This window comes from Brassica napus, chromosome A8, assembly GCF_020379485.1.
Source record: "Brassica napus cultivar Da-Ae chromosome A8, Da-Ae, whole genome shotgun sequence".
NCBI lineage: Eukaryota > Viridiplantae > Streptophyta > Magnoliopsida > Brassicales > Brassicaceae > Brassica > Brassica napus.
This window is the reverse complement of record NC_063441.1, coordinates 22,177,203-22,192,220: the sequence shown is the minus strand read 5'-3', so window position 1 is coordinate 22,192,220 and position 15,018 is coordinate 22,177,203. Positions and strand designations below refer to the sequence as shown.

The 15,018-nt window shown below is 39.0% G+C and overlaps 3 protein-coding genes across 6 annotated transcripts; 2 read left to right on the top strand and 1 right to left on the bottom strand.

Annotated features, from left to right (window-relative positions):
* Window positions 1–1,501: 1,501 nt before the first annotated feature.
* LOC106362291 (succinate dehydrogenase subunit 6, mitochondrial) lies at window positions 1,502–3,040 on the top strand. The gene is made up of 3 exons (XM_048738287.1): window positions 1,502–1,796; window positions 2,351–2,453; window positions 2,647–3,040. Exons 1-3 carry the CDS (start codon window positions 1,629–1,631, stop codon window positions 2,799–2,801), a joined length of 426 nt encoding a protein of 141 aa, XP_048594244.1. The 5' UTR covers window positions 1,502–1,628; the 3' UTR covers window positions 2,802–3,040.
* Window positions 3,041–3,664: 624 nt separating this feature from the next.
* On the top strand, window positions 3,665–4,952 carry LOC106360276 (blue copper protein 1b-like). The gene is made up of 2 exons (XM_013799861.3): window positions 3,665–4,122; window positions 4,350–4,952. Exons 1-2 carry the CDS (start codon window positions 3,918–3,920, stop codon window positions 4,853–4,855), a joined length of 711 nt encoding a protein of 236 aa, XP_013655315.1. The 5' UTR covers window positions 3,665–3,917; the 3' UTR covers window positions 4,856–4,952.
* Window positions 4,953–11,164: 6,212 nt separating this feature from the next.
* LOC106362292 (palmitoyl-acyl carrier protein thioesterase, chloroplastic-like) lies at window positions 11,165–14,250 on the bottom strand. Of its 4 annotated transcripts, none has more exons than XM_013802160.3 (6): window positions 14,035–14,250; window positions 12,540–13,066; window positions 12,174–12,307; window positions 11,987–12,100; window positions 11,734–11,905; window positions 11,165–11,633 (listed from the first exon to the last, which is right to left on the bottom strand). In XM_013802160.3, exons 2-6 carry the CDS (start codon window positions 13,044–13,046, stop codon window positions 11,313–11,315), a joined length of 1,248 nt encoding a protein of 415 aa, XP_013657614.1. In that variant the 5' UTR covers window positions 13,047–13,066; window positions 14,035–14,250; the 3' UTR covers window positions 11,165–11,312.
* Between the last annotated feature and the right edge of the window lie 768 nt (window positions 14,251–15,018).

Sequence of the window (15,018 nt, the reverse complement as noted above, 5' to 3'; positions counted from 1 at the left end):
GTGCTTGTGGCTATGTTTAATGAAAGCCATCTCTCTCTCTCTCAACGAAGGTTAGAGATGTAGGGCCATGTTGTCCAGTGTGTGCAACAGACCAACAGTGTTAGAGACACTTACGTACACCTTCCGTCGACTCGTCCATGCACACTCATTTATGAAAGAAAACTAAAATACATAAAAACTTGCGTATAATAAGATATACTAATTTAAAATGGACAAGAAAATAGTTTTTTTTTTAAAATGAATGATCCAAAAGAAAAACAGAATCTGAAACGTCAAATCATGTTAGTTGGGGTCTTTGGATGTCTTTGGCTGTTTGTGCCTCTGACGGGTCTTGTCCACACACTTTAATGTTTTCTTTTCTTCCTTCTTTCTCACTGCATTTTTTTTCTCATCATTATTATGTTTTTCTTTTCAACCTCCATTTTTATTAGGGTTTTTGTTTCCTTAATTTTTACGATTAGTCTTGTATACCGAATCAGTTACTCTAATTATCATTTTTTTTCTTCGATTGCATGTTTGTGAGAAAACCCTAAGTACACAGGAACACAATGTCAAATCATATGTATGTTTGTAAACAAAAACTATAAATTAAGTGACTAATTTAAAAAAAAAAGACACACACAATTGAAAACTATGTTCAAAAGTAGATAAAAAATATTGAAAGTATGGTTTGTTCTGTATACGTTATACATACAAGATCATATACACTCTCTTCTCGACTTCGCTGAAGACCGTCTACTTTTGATGTGGATTGGATTATGATGCGAGCGACTAGCTAGTAGGACTGGGCATATAATATCGAGACTTGAGTTAACAAAGATTGAAAATACAAATCTGATTTGATAATTAATATACAGTAGCCAAACTTTTATTTTTCTGTTGAATTCAAGAAGTTCTGGTCCAAACCTATAATCTTTTTGGCCATGGACAAGAGCCGGTTACTTTCTTTTTTTAGTTGAATTTGAGAAGTTATAGACATAATCCCATGATATTTTTGGACCATGGACAAGAGCCACTTGCTTAATCCACTCTCCATAACTGATGAGACTCGAACCTAGCACCTATTTTCTTTGGAAAGAAGGCTTTAGCAGTAGAGTTAACACCTTCAAATCACTAGTCCAAATTAATATGAACATATTAGCTAGGAATTATATAAAATCTTCCCCTAAAGATATTTTTCTTTAAACCTAAACATTTTGTGTATGTGTGTTTGTATAAATATAAATCCAGATGGAAAAATTCGAAAATTCGTCAGTATTATATATTTTTGAACATTTAATACAAATTCATATATTTAGTCCTCTATTAGAAAATATCTCAACTCGGTCCAAATAAAACAAAAATCCGAACAAATAATAGACTCAAAATATCCAAAAAAAATTAAAATATATGAACCGAACCGGTAATGTGAAATTAGAGAAGAAACATTTGAAATTCTAATTTTTCATAAAATAAATGAAAATTCTTAAATACCAAATGTATTCTATTAACCACGTGGCGATACTTTACTGGTTAGACTACTGGACTGATTATTTTGAGCGGCGTAGAGGAGCGACGTTCGTCTCCGATTGAATCAATCAGGAAAAAAAAAAATCGATATCGATCTGAGAGAAAGTGTGCGAAGAAGAATGGGAGATTCGCGATCGTTGCTGGATGGATTCAAGGGGTTCTGGGAGGAGAGGTTATCGTTCCTGGAGAATTACACGAGGTTCACCAAACGCGATACGCCTCTTCCTTCTTGGTCTTCCTCCGACGTCGACGAGTTCATAGCCTCGGATCCCGTCAATGGACCCACCGTATTGCCCCCTCTCTCTCTCTCTGTATCCATGGATTATTCGATTGATTTTGTTTGTTATCTCCTCGGCGTTGTATTTGATTTACTGATTGAGCCTTTGTGAATCTCTGACTGATTGTTCGTGGCTCTTTGATCTATGTGATTTTTTTGAAGTAGAGAGCTCTGTTATTGAATAGATAGAGTGAATCCTCAGTGAGTTTACACTGTTCTTAGCAAAGATTTTTGATGTGAATGTATTAGGGAAGGAATAGATTATTGTTTAATGGAGTTAAAAGATATTGAATGTTGGAAGAAACTTGATGAAAGAGTAGGAGAGGGAAGAAGAAGGCTATAGGAAGAAGCAGGATAGATAGTTACTAGAGCAGAATGTGATCAGTATTCAGGAATTTCGTAAGGGTTAGGAGAGTGTTTTGGATTCTTTATGATTCAACCCATGTTCCATTCCATGCTCCACTTCTTGCTCATTTCTTAGCTCATATGCACTCTTACTCAAGATATAGACGTTTTTGCTCCTTGGAAAGCTTGGACTTACGTTGTGTTTTCATCCTATTGCAGCTGAAAACTGCTAGGGAAGCTGCGGCTTTTGGTGCTACTGGAGCTGCACTTGGAGCTGTATCTACTGCTGCTTTTTCCTGGAAATATTCCAGGAGTCCACATGGTAAATACGTTTTTTTTCTCTTTGTGAATAACCCTTTTAATCATTAGACAAAATGAACACCTTCTGGAGTAAGTTAAATACTTTATGTCCCATGTAAATAAAACGCTCTTGTTACATGTTTGGCAAATACTGAACTGTATGCGTATATCTCTTGATAAGTATGCACCTTTGTAACTGCTGCTTGGTGCGGCAGGTACTGCACTGTCATTCTTAGGAGGAGGTCTTTTTGGTTGGACCTTTGGGCAAGAAGTCGCTAACCACACGATGCAACTGTATAAGTTGGACACGATGGCTGCTCAAGTTAAGTTCATGGAATGGTGGGAACGCAAGTCTCAAGGAAGGTCCTGAATCCTAAAACAGAGAGAAGCTTGCTATTTTCTCTGCCAAGATTGTCTTGCAAAGATCATGAGATGGTGGTAGCAGTTAAATCCATTTTCAGACTCTCTTTCGAACCTTTCTTTATGTTCTCACTCTCGAAACGTGTTTGTTTTCCTTGTCTCAATAATTCTACAATGCCCCATGAGTAGATGAACTGAAACAGTCTCTTTTGGATTTATAATAAAAAAGCTTATTCAGTGTTAAAAATACAACATAATGGCCTTTGGGACTTGAAGAAACAACATTATCTTGCCTCTATTATATGCTAAAATACATTTACATAGCCATTGACACTGTTGTTTATGGGTTCGACAAGTCAAGGAATCATATTTGAACTCCAGTAACCAAATCTATTTTAGTTTGATTTTGTTCCGTTCGGTTTACCAGATTAATCTGAAACCTAAATTTCCTAAACTTTAAAATAATAGAGTTCCTTTTCAATAGATGTCTCCTGGCCCATTATTTTTGTTTGAGTTTATGAAGGCCCAACTAAAACTCAATAATGAAAAATATTTAATTGAACTTGCATTTGTTAGTCACCGAAGGAAACTTACTGATATAAGTTTTTCATTTTTTTGCATATCAATGACAGTGGTCATAATATATTGAACATGTGATTTAATTTTTCGCAAAATTTCCTTTTTAATTTAAGTAATTTTGGAATAAATTGTTTTTCCGAAACATAAAATCTGAAATTTTTTGATGTAATCAATCAAAATCACTGGAATGAAAAAGAACTTCGAATCTACGGTAGTAAAGTAAAAGCACACTACAAAACACGTTATCTAAGGATTCCATTTAGTAAGGCTGTAGAAACGACAGTTGGCAGATGTAGGGAAGCCAAGACAGCAAACATAAGGTGAGAGATCACGTGGTGTGAAGGAGAAGGAGGCGTTGGTTTTTTATTGGACCGACCAGTTCGCATCGTTTCTTGTTCCTTCGTATACCCCAAACATCAAGACTTGTCCACATGCCAATGACCAGCTTATTACTTTATGTATAGACTCATATCTCTTTTTTATAGCAAATATAGATCAATCAAAGCAAAGCTCTGTAATCTAGAGAATCGGGAGAGGAAGAAGAGTAATGTCATGCAGCATGAGATCTTCATCAGCATCTTGTTTTAATGTGTTACTCATCATGAGCCTTATGGTTCTGAGTTTGTCAGCTGATGCGTACAAGAACTACACCGTGGGTGAGTCCAAAGGATGGTTCGATATCCAGGAGAGACCCTCTGTAAACTATCAGAAATGGGCTGATTCCAAATCCTTTTCTTTGGGTGATTTCCTCAGTAAGTTTACACCAAAATTTAGCTCTATTTTTTGAAGTAACCATAGTAATATAATAAAAACCAAGCATATTTTTAAGAAATAATGTTAAGAAAATGTAGTTTCTGACGTTTAGATATATAAAAATACAATATTTTAGCAAAATGTGTAGTTTAAAAATTTGAATTGATAATTTTGTTTTTGGTTTATGAAGTCTCAAATCATAAACGTCTTTGTTGTTCAAATGTAGTATTCAACACAGATAGCAACCATTCGGTGGTGCAAACATATGACTTCAAAACATACAAATCATGCGATTACAACAATAATGAAGACAATAGTACAAAAGAGTGGTCAGCTGCAAAACCTTCAGCAACATCTCCAGTTCCGGTCTCGGTAAAAGTTCCTCTTGTCAAAGAAGGTTCCAATTATTTCTTCTCAGGAAACTATGATGGTGAACAATGCAAATTTGGACAGCATTTCATGATAAATGTAACACATGGTCAAGGCCTACCTGCTTTATCATCACCAGATGAAGATGATGAGACGGCTCCTGGACCAGGCCAACCATCTCAATCCGGTGATGATGAAGTTGCTCCTGATACCATAGTTCCCGCCAATTTTGACCATCCTAAAGATATTGAGAGTGATGATGATGATGATAGTTTGGTTAAGGGTCGTAAAAATTCTTCTTCCATAGCAAAATATAATTTGTTATGTTTAGTTTTTATGGGGTTCTTGGCATCATTCTTTTAGTCAATTCTCCTTCGGTTCTGATGACTACAGTTTTTGTATGTGTAATATAAGCATTCTGTTTCTTGGAGTTATAATAATAGTTACAAAATTATAAACATAGAATATGTGTTTCTGGAGGTGTAATACTAATTATCTACTGAATTTTTTTTAATCAGTTACAATGCACTGATTTAGTTCTTTATACGATTTTAAATTACTAATAATCTAATAAATTAAGTACAAGTTAGCTACTGACTTTTGTAATTATATATCCTCATGACTTCAAATCTTAAAAAGTCAAGATGGAGTTGAATTGTAATATTTTATTGAGTTGGATGCAACAATCAAGAGGAAAATAGACCCAAAAATAATTCAAGAAGACAAGACATCCCCAGATATAATATTAAGTAGGTTGTAATATATGTTAAGCTTATAACTCTACTGAAAGTGCCGACAAAAACAAAAAAAAAAAACTCTATTGAAAGTCGATGAAAACCACTTACTACCAGAGTAAATCTAATTTTTAATGCATGCAATGCAATTATGATGTGCGTTTTATGGCATTCTACTTCAAATGCATCACTTAACATCCGTGAACCGTGATACCGTGTTAAATTCATTTCTTCCTCGTCTCTTTCCCTCTATAACACTCTGTACGATCCGCTTCTCCTAACGGCTTAGATCTAACTCGGTTTGTTGATTAACGAACTACTCGAAAGGAAACAAGAACTCGCACGAATTGTTTACCCAGGTTCACCGCACCCTCTCAACGTGAGAAGGCCGCTATATCTCCTGGGGCTGATCTATGATCAGCAATCCACTACTCAGCTCTGATCTAGAGCTTGGATTACAATCGCAACCACCGATCCTTTCTCTCTCGATAACTCTCTGCACTAAAACTCTCATCAGTCACTAGAGCTTAGCTCAAGATAAGGTGTAGCTGTAACGGCTCATACGTTGCCGTTTTACAGTGCTCACCACACGTGACCAAAACACGTGATTCTACTTAACCAACACCGGTTAAGCTAAACTAATCAGGACCGGTGGTATACGATAATGCACATACATAAATACATGGACACTTAAACCTTCAAATCTCCTCCTTGTCCACGTATTGGTGCATATGACTTCTTCTCTTGATAGCTCTTAGTACTATCCTCTCCTGAAACTGTAAACTCCAGCTCCAAACCTCTTATCTTCTCATGTTAACTCTTCTTGTTAACTCCTCCTGAGAAACTTCACTCAGCTTCTTATCTTCCTGATAATCCCACCAGGCTTCAATAACTTAGCGAATGTTTAGCTTCAGTTTTCTGTAACTCTGAGAAACCGCAGGGCTTCTCTCATCTTCCCAACCGGTAGTACCTTTGTAAAGATGTCTGCCGGATTATACTGAGTCGCTATCTTTACCACGTCTATGATCTTCTCACTAACCAGCTCCCTGACGAAATTGTATTTCACATGTACATGCTTCGTCTTCTCGTGATGTACCGGATTCCTTGATAGTGCAATGGCGCTTTGAGAATCACAAAATATCTCAACTCGATCCTGCTCAAATCCTAATTCGTTGATGAACCCTCTGAGCCACATAGCTTCCTTTGAAGCTTCTCCCAAAGCAATCCACTCTGCCTCTGTAGTTGATAACGCAATTGACTTCTGTAGACTTGACCTCCAGCTCACCACGTTTCCTCCCACAGTAAACACCATCCCTGTTATAGATCTCCTTTTATCAAGATCTGCTCCATAGTCTGCATCACAATATCCTTTAACAATGAACTGGCTTTCTTTCCTGTATGACAGCTTCATCTTCGTTGATCCTCGAACATACCGTAAAACCCACTTGACAGCTTGCCAGTGAATCTTAATAGGGTTACTCATGAACCTGCAGACCATTCCAATCGCATAGGCTAGATCAGGTCTCGTGCCAACCATGGAATACATCAGAGAACCCACAGCACTCTGATATGGAACAGTCTTCATATAGTCACTCTGCTCTTTCAGCTCTTTCTCTGTTGCTGAGCTCAATCTGAAATGTGCTCCGAGAGGAGTTGATACACTCTTGCATTTCTCCATGTTGAAGTTTCCTAGAAACTTCATAGCATAATCTTCTTGAGATACTGTTAAGGTTCCTCTCTCTCTGTCTCGTGTTATTTCCATCCCAAGTATCTTTTTGGCATCACCGAGGTCCTTCATCTCAAACTCTGAGCCTAGAGTCTGTTTCAACTTCTCAACCTCAGTCTTACTTCTAGATGCTATGAGGATGTCATCCACATACAAGAGCAGATAAATGTGCTCATTTACTTCGTACTCTTTGAAGTAAACGCAGATGTCGTATTCACTTCTGATGAAACCGTGACTCATGATAAACTCATCAAACCTTGTGTTCCATTGTCGAGGTGACTGACGTAGACCATATAGTGACCTCTTCAGTAGACACACTCTCTCCGGGTGATTCTTGTCTATATAGCCCTCAGGCTGATCCATGTAAATATCTTCATCCAAATATCCATGCAAAAACGCCGTCTTAACATCCATTTGTTGTAGCTCCATATCAAAATGAACCACCATGGATAGTATAAACCTGATGGATACATGCTTGGCGACTGGTGAAAAAATCTCTTGAAAGTCTACACCCTCCTTCTGTGCGTAGCCCTTCGCGACCAGTCTACCTTTAAACCTTGGATCTTCAACCCCTGCAATCCCGGCCTTTCTTTTAAACACCCACTTACATCCAATAGGTTTCTGACCCATTACTCTGTCTACAAGTATCCACGTCTTATTCTTCAGTAACGACTCCATTTCTTCATCTGCGGCTTGTATCCACAGCTCACTGTCAGGATCTTCAAGAGCTTCTTGGTAACTCCCAGGTTCTGGTCGTCCTGCGTCTTCAATCATCAGGTATGCAAAACCAGCTATCTCATCATCACCCTCATACTGTTGATAGTCTTTGTACTTTGAAGGCTGTCTGACTTGACGTCTTCCTCTGTCTCTCGCTAACTGATAATCACTCAAATCTTGCTGGTTAACCGGAGTCACAGCCTCTGTTGTAGGTGACTGAGTCTCAGCACTACTGTCTTCACGTGATTGTGAAGATCCTTCCTGATCATCGGAGCCTATTACCTGTTTTCCTGCATTCTCAAAACTTAAAGTTTCATTAGTCATAAGCGTATTGAAAGGAACAGAGTTACCTGAGATTTCATTCTTGTTGATGTCTTTGTACATCAATTCTTCTCGAAAGATCAGATTTCTGCTGATAACGCATTTCTCCTCATCAAGTAGCCACACGCGAAAACCCTTTACGCCATCTGGATATCCAGTGAAAATACCCCTCTTTGATCTTGGATTCAGCTTTCCCTCATCCGAGTGTACGTATACGACACACCCGAAACGCCTTAGCCTGGAAAGATCTGGTAACGCTGACGTCCACATCTGTTCTGGAATCTTGAACTCTATAGCAGAAGAAGGTAGCCTGTTGATGACGTAGACCGATGTAGAAGCAGCTTCAGCCCAAAACTTCTGATCCAAACCACTCTCACTGAGCATACTCCTAACCTTGTTCATTATGCTCCTGTTGAGCCTTTCTGCAACCCCGTTTTGTTGAGGAGTATACGTGCAGGTTCTGTGACGTACGACTCCTTCCTCCTTACAGAACTGGTCGAATCTGCGATTGCAGTACTCCAACCCATTATCAGTTCTGAGCTTCTTAACCTTTCTTTCTGACTGTACTTCAACCATCTTTTTCCACTCAACGAATTTCTCAAAGGCTTCGTCTTTGGTTTTTATGAAGTAGATCCATACTTTTCTGGACCAGTCATCAGTAAATGTTATAAAGTACTGGCAGTTTCCTAAACTCTTGGGAACATTTGGAGAGCCCCATAGATCAGAATGCACGTAATCTAGCTTCTCCTTTGTAACGTGCTTTGCTGTACCGAAACTTACCCTATGTGCCTTGCCTATGACACAGTCTTCGCAGAAATCAAGATCAGTAATACTGGCTCTATCGATACATCCTTCTTTGGCTAGAACTTCTAGTCCCTTTTGACCAACGTGACCAAGCCTGCTATGCCAAAGCTTGGTCGTTGCGAGTCTGGTCGAATCTTCAGAGGATTCCTTCACTGCATTAGCCTCTGACTTCAAAGCTCCTCCTTGAAGAATATACAGCGTATCATTACCTCTTCTCTCTCCCTTCATGATAACCGCACAACCCTTTACTATCTTCACAAAACCGTCTGATCCTCTGAACTCGCATCCTTTCTTCTCAAGAGTCCCTAACGAAATCAGATTTCTTGCGATTCCTGGCATGTATCTGACTTCATGAAGTACAAAGGTTGTACCATCTGGGTTTTTGAACCTGACGGAGCCGATCCCAGTGACTTCTGTATAGCTATTATTAGCCATTCTGACCTTCCCTCCTGTTGCTTCCTTAAACTCAATCATGACATCTTTCCTTGAGGTCATGTGGAAAGAACATCCAGTATCTAAGACCCATTCTTCTGTTTCATCTTGTCTTTGAGACACGTTGACTTCTGAAGCAATTAGTCCTACAAGATCCTGAGCGTCGTCTCTTACCATTGAGGACTCTGGCGAGTTCTGAGTCCTCCCTTTATTCCGTTCCAACCACTTGTAGCATTGTTTCTTGAAGTGTCCCTCTTTCCCACAAATCCAGCAAACTTTCTTCTTTTCTGAAGACTTCGATCTTGATCTTGCATTTGCCTTGCCTTTGTTACTAGACCAGCTTCGTGATTCTGATCTCCCTCTGCCATAGTGACCTTCTGAGCTTGGTCGTGACGTTGATGAATCTTTCAGCTCCTTCTCCTTCGACTTAGCTGAACTTGTTACGTCTTCCACATTTATGACCTCTCTACTATATTTCAAAGTTTCCTTCAGCTGATCGTATTTCGCAGGGAGTGCGTTCAGTAGGAGGACTGCTTGCACTTCCTCTGGGACTTCAATACTGAGATGACTCAACTCACCAACGATCTTGAGAAAGTCATCTACATTCTCATCAATTGATCGTTGGTCCTGCATCTTGAATCCATAAAGCTTGAGCTGCGCGTGGACTCTGTTCGGCAGAGACTTGGGAAGGTATAGAGCCTCTAGTGTCGTCCATGTTTCCGCTGCTGTTGTGCATCGCTCGATCTTTCTCAAGACGTGGTCTCCGACGTTGAGAAAAATCATGTTCATAGCTTTCTCGCATCGCTCCAGCCTAGATTCCTCTGTTGCGATGTTCTTCTTCTTGACATCTGGATCATCTTCTTCTGATCCGTCTACCTTGACCTCAGAGGTTGAGGCCTTCTCGGCAAGAACATCCTTCAGACCTGATACGCTTAGGTATGCGTACATCCTTCTCTTCCAGAGAGAGAAGTCTCCATCTCCATCGAATCTTTCGATCTCGATCTTTGTCTTTGTCATCGCTTCGCTTCAAGAAACCTTAGATCTTCGAATCGCAACCTCCTCGAAGCTCCAACTCAGGCTCTGATACCAATTTGTACGATCCGCTTCTCCTAACGGCTTAGATCTAACTCGGTTTGTTGATTAACGAACTACTCGAAAGGAAACAAGAACTCGCACGAATTGTTTACCCAGGTTCACCGCACCCTCTCAACGTGAGAAGGCCGCTATATCTCCTGGGGCTGATCTATGATCAGCAATCCACTACTCAGCTCTGATCTAGAGCTTGGATTACAATCGCAACCACCGATCCTTTCTCTCTCGATAACTCTCTGCACTAAAACTCTCATCAGTCACTAGAGCTTAGCTCAAGATAAGGTGTAGCTGTAACGGCTCATACGTTGCCGTTTTACAGTGCTCACCACACGTGACCAAAACACGTGATTCTACTTAACCAACACCGGTTAAGCTAAACTAATCAGGACCGGTGGTATACGATAATGCACATACATAAATACATGGACACTTAAACCTTCACACTCTTCTCGTCCTTTCTCGTCTACCTTTATGGCTTTCCAGATTATTATTGCTTTATAAGCTTTCCAGATTATTATTGCTTTATAAGCTTTCTTTGTCGTTTGTAATAATAATTGTGTTATGCCTTTCAAACCACTAACCGTTTTAGTTGTTCGTTGTCTATTTAGTAGCCATTCAATAATTTGACAGGTACATGCCATGACATTCCTCACAAGTCACAAGAACATGATGCACGTGTTTGTTCAGCTGGAAACAACTACAAAACTCAAGAGAGTACAATAAATATAAGATGATAAGAAAGTAAGCTATTGCCTTGTCTGGCCATCATGGCACATGGGAGGAATACATAATTAACATAACTGTAATGATAAACGACCATACCCATTTTTCCCATAAGAAAAAAAAAACAAATAAATAGAAAGATTAAATAAATATAATGTATATCCATCAAAGAAAAATAAAACCAAAAATAAGAATAAAAATATACAAAGGTGGTGGTTGCAAGCAGGTATATAGTTTACAGAGGGAACCAAAGCACCCTTTGCTGTTCTTTTTACGATGTAGTGTCCCAAGTCGTTGATGGTGTTTTCGAACTCCACACTGTTCGTCCCTTCACCACTTCAGCTCCATCCTGGAGTCGAAGCAAATGCTGACATTCCACTTCACCAGCTGTCCCGAGGCTACCAACATCGCATCCCGAAACCGCGGTGAGAGACTGAAGCACACTGTCTCTCCCGCATTCCCTCCTATACTCCAGAGTCATGCTTTTCAGCTTATGCTTCTCCATCATCTCTACTGGAGCACTCTCGAGTATCCAACCAATGTACTTCACGTTGTTAACATGCTGGTTAACATCCAAGTCACTCCATCTCGGCTGCAAAAGTTCATCACTAAACTCATAAGAATCTAAACTCATAAGAATCTCTCAAGAGTTTTACACGCTAAAAGATAAAGAGTTGAATATTTATACTTACGGTGAGACCAGAGCGAACATAGTCAGCAGTCTTGTCATCTAGCTTTGTTAACTTTCTGCTGTCCTCGGCAAGGATTGGGTCAGAGTTCACAAAGTAAGGCTCTATCTCCCCTCGAACCTCTTCAGGAAGCTTTGATAATTTCCTTGTCACTTTATTCATCATCACCCACACACTGTTTTGCAACACAGAGATGGTTATAACTCAATAATCAGATAATAGCTGGAGTAAACAAAAAAAACAAAAAGAAGCTAACCTTGATGCACGTGTTAAGATTTCTCCGGTATTGCAATCCCGAACTAGCCAATCACGACGCATACCGTTCTTCCCAGACTTACTGACCCATGTATCTACTTCAACAACATCTCCCCTGGTGAAACAGACATTTGAATAAGCAAATGATTCATGCATATTGTTTAAGGTTAAGTGGCAAGAGAGCTTACCAAGTAGGATATTTATCAACGACAACCTGCATACGAGTAACGACCCATATCAAGTTCTTCTTAACCATCTCAGGCGTAGAACCAAACCCATCTCCCAGCAGTCCTGCAGACTTCACATGGTTGAGTGCCGTTTCCTGTCATGAGGACAAGAGTTAGATACAGATCGGTTTTTTCGGGTATCGGATTTTTTTGGTTTAAAATTAAACTCAATTTTACGGACAGGGTTTGAGTCCGGGTAGGTTCGTAGGAACCTAGAAATATCTAAATAACCTATATCTATATGTCACTAAACAATTTATAAAAATATAAAAACCAACATCAGTGCGGGTCAAGCTCTAGTATCAAACGAGTGTGATTGCAATATACCTGTAAGTGGTTCATGACAGTTTCTATAGATGCAGAGCGATCAGCACCTATTTCATAAGACCTGATATCGAAATTCTGACGGTACACAAGCCCATCCTGAACGATTCTCCCTAACCCAAACGGATCCATAATCATGTCGGAGCGTCTCGGTTTAGTATCAAGCATCATCCACTGCTTCTCAGCTGCTAAGAAGACCGTTGTGATGGCGGCGAGAAGCATGCTCCAGTCAGGTAGCTGGTTGATGAAAGTTCTCGGTGCGTTTTGTTGCGAGAGATCGTGGTTATTATCAGTCTTTACGATGTGTACTGAGCCTGGCAAGGAGACTTTCTTGCCGTTGATCTTGGATGGAGCCTGAGCGTTTGGTTTGACCTTTAACCTGCCGGAAGAGTTTGGTGTGGGGTTGAGTCCGGAGAAGTTGGTGGAGGTGGCTTTGTTGGTTTTGCCATTGGGGTCGAGAGAGGAAGATGGGAGAGGGAAGAATGAGGATGTAGCAGAGGTGGCCACCATGACGAGTAGCTAAAGACACACTGACACCACAGAAAAAAAGAAGCTAAATCAGTGAGTGATGTAATACAAAAGGCTACATCTTAGAGCAGTTAGCATGATGAACATGCTCAATAATTAATTAATCTACTGAAGGAACAGTAGATATCTTGAACACACATACAAAGAAAAAGCTAAACCAGTGAGTGATGTAATACAAAGGCTACAACTTTAAGCAATTAGCATGATGAGTAGGCACATCAATTAAGTAATCAACTAAAGGAACAATAGAAATTTTGAATACACACATAAAAAAAGCTAAACCAGTGAGTTATGTAATGCAAATGTTACATCTTTAAACAATTAGCATGATGGGTATGCTTACCAATTAATTAATCAACTAAAGGAACACTTAAAATCTCAAACACACACACACACACATAAAAAGAAGCTAAATCAGTGAGTGATGTAATACAAAGGCTACATCTTTAACCAATTAGCATGATGAATATGCTTACAAATTCATTAATCAACTAAAGGAACACTTGAAACCTTAAACACACACACAAAGACACGATTTTTATGTGTAACCAAAAAAAGATGTATATAGCTCAAATTATTAGTTTAATCATGTTTCAGCCACTGAGCTTATTGGAGATTCACGACAAGTTGCTAGAGATTAAACGATGCAAACCATTCAAATCGTAGCTCAAGCTCAAAATCGCTATTTCATTCACAAGCATTTGCAAAAGAGATTGGGAGAAACCAATTTGAGCAGGCAGGTAAGAAAGAAAATTCAGATCTGCAATCCAAACAAGGAAAACAGAAGCTAGACGAAAGTAAAACCGATTGAATCAGATCCGTCGAAACCTCCAAACAAAAAAAGAACCAATTTTTATTCTAAAAGGGTAATTCGAATATTATTGTTTCCAAAAAGCATTGAACTTTTGCAAATCAGATAACCAATCCGAATCAGATAGATAGAGAGAGAGAGAGAGAGAGATCTTACAACCTTCAGGTGTAGAATGAAGAAGCCAATGTTCTCAGGAGTCTCCAAACCCAAAAGTTATCTCCTTCTTCAGCTGAGCCTCCCTGTCTTTCACGATCTCCTTTCTCTATTTTTCTCTCAATTATTTTTTTTATTTTTGAGATTCTCAATATTTTAAAAAATACAAAAGCGCGGAGAGAGAGAGAGAGAAAGTGGGTGAGAGAAATGTGGATGAGATGGCCTTTCGTATGTATATGTATATATAATTTGAATTTTGCCTCCTTCCTAGCTCCTCCCTTGTTGTAGTTTCAAAACAAGATTTTGTTTTCTCTACTTTTTTTTCTTCTTGTTACAATATTGTTTACCTAATCAGGCAATTTTATTCATTTTCTTTTATATATATTTTCACGTCTTCTTCTTCTTACAAATTCTAGCACGCAAGACTTGATTGGTTTGCTTGTTTTTTGCTTAACTTTGGAATTTTCCATCCCATTGGATTTGAATTGTCTCGCATGTGAGAATTGCTATATATTCACACATTTGTGGAGAAAGTGACACTTGTCAGATTTGTACGTTGTTTAGTAGAGAGATTTGTCAATTTTGGCACCGAACGACGTTTGTCACACGATAATAATAAGAGGGGGCACAAGAATAACAAGGTACATGTGCATGTGCATGTGCATGCGCATGCATCTATCCCTTTCTTTCTTACTTCTGTATTGTATTTGCTAAAGCTGAAATACACAATTTAACATTACGTACGCAACTACGCATCGTTATGAGGTTTCTTATTTGGTTTAATTACCATATACAGTTTTGTTAAATTATCAAATCCTTTTCGTTGACCTATATATATATGGGTCCCGAAGCATTCGAGCTCATTATTAGTAACAAGAATGCCTTCATCACCATATGAAGATTCTAGTGATGATTCATGATTTACGGTTGCTTTCCAGAGTTCAACTAGACAATATCCTTTTTTTTTGCTAAACGACTATATCCTTCTTA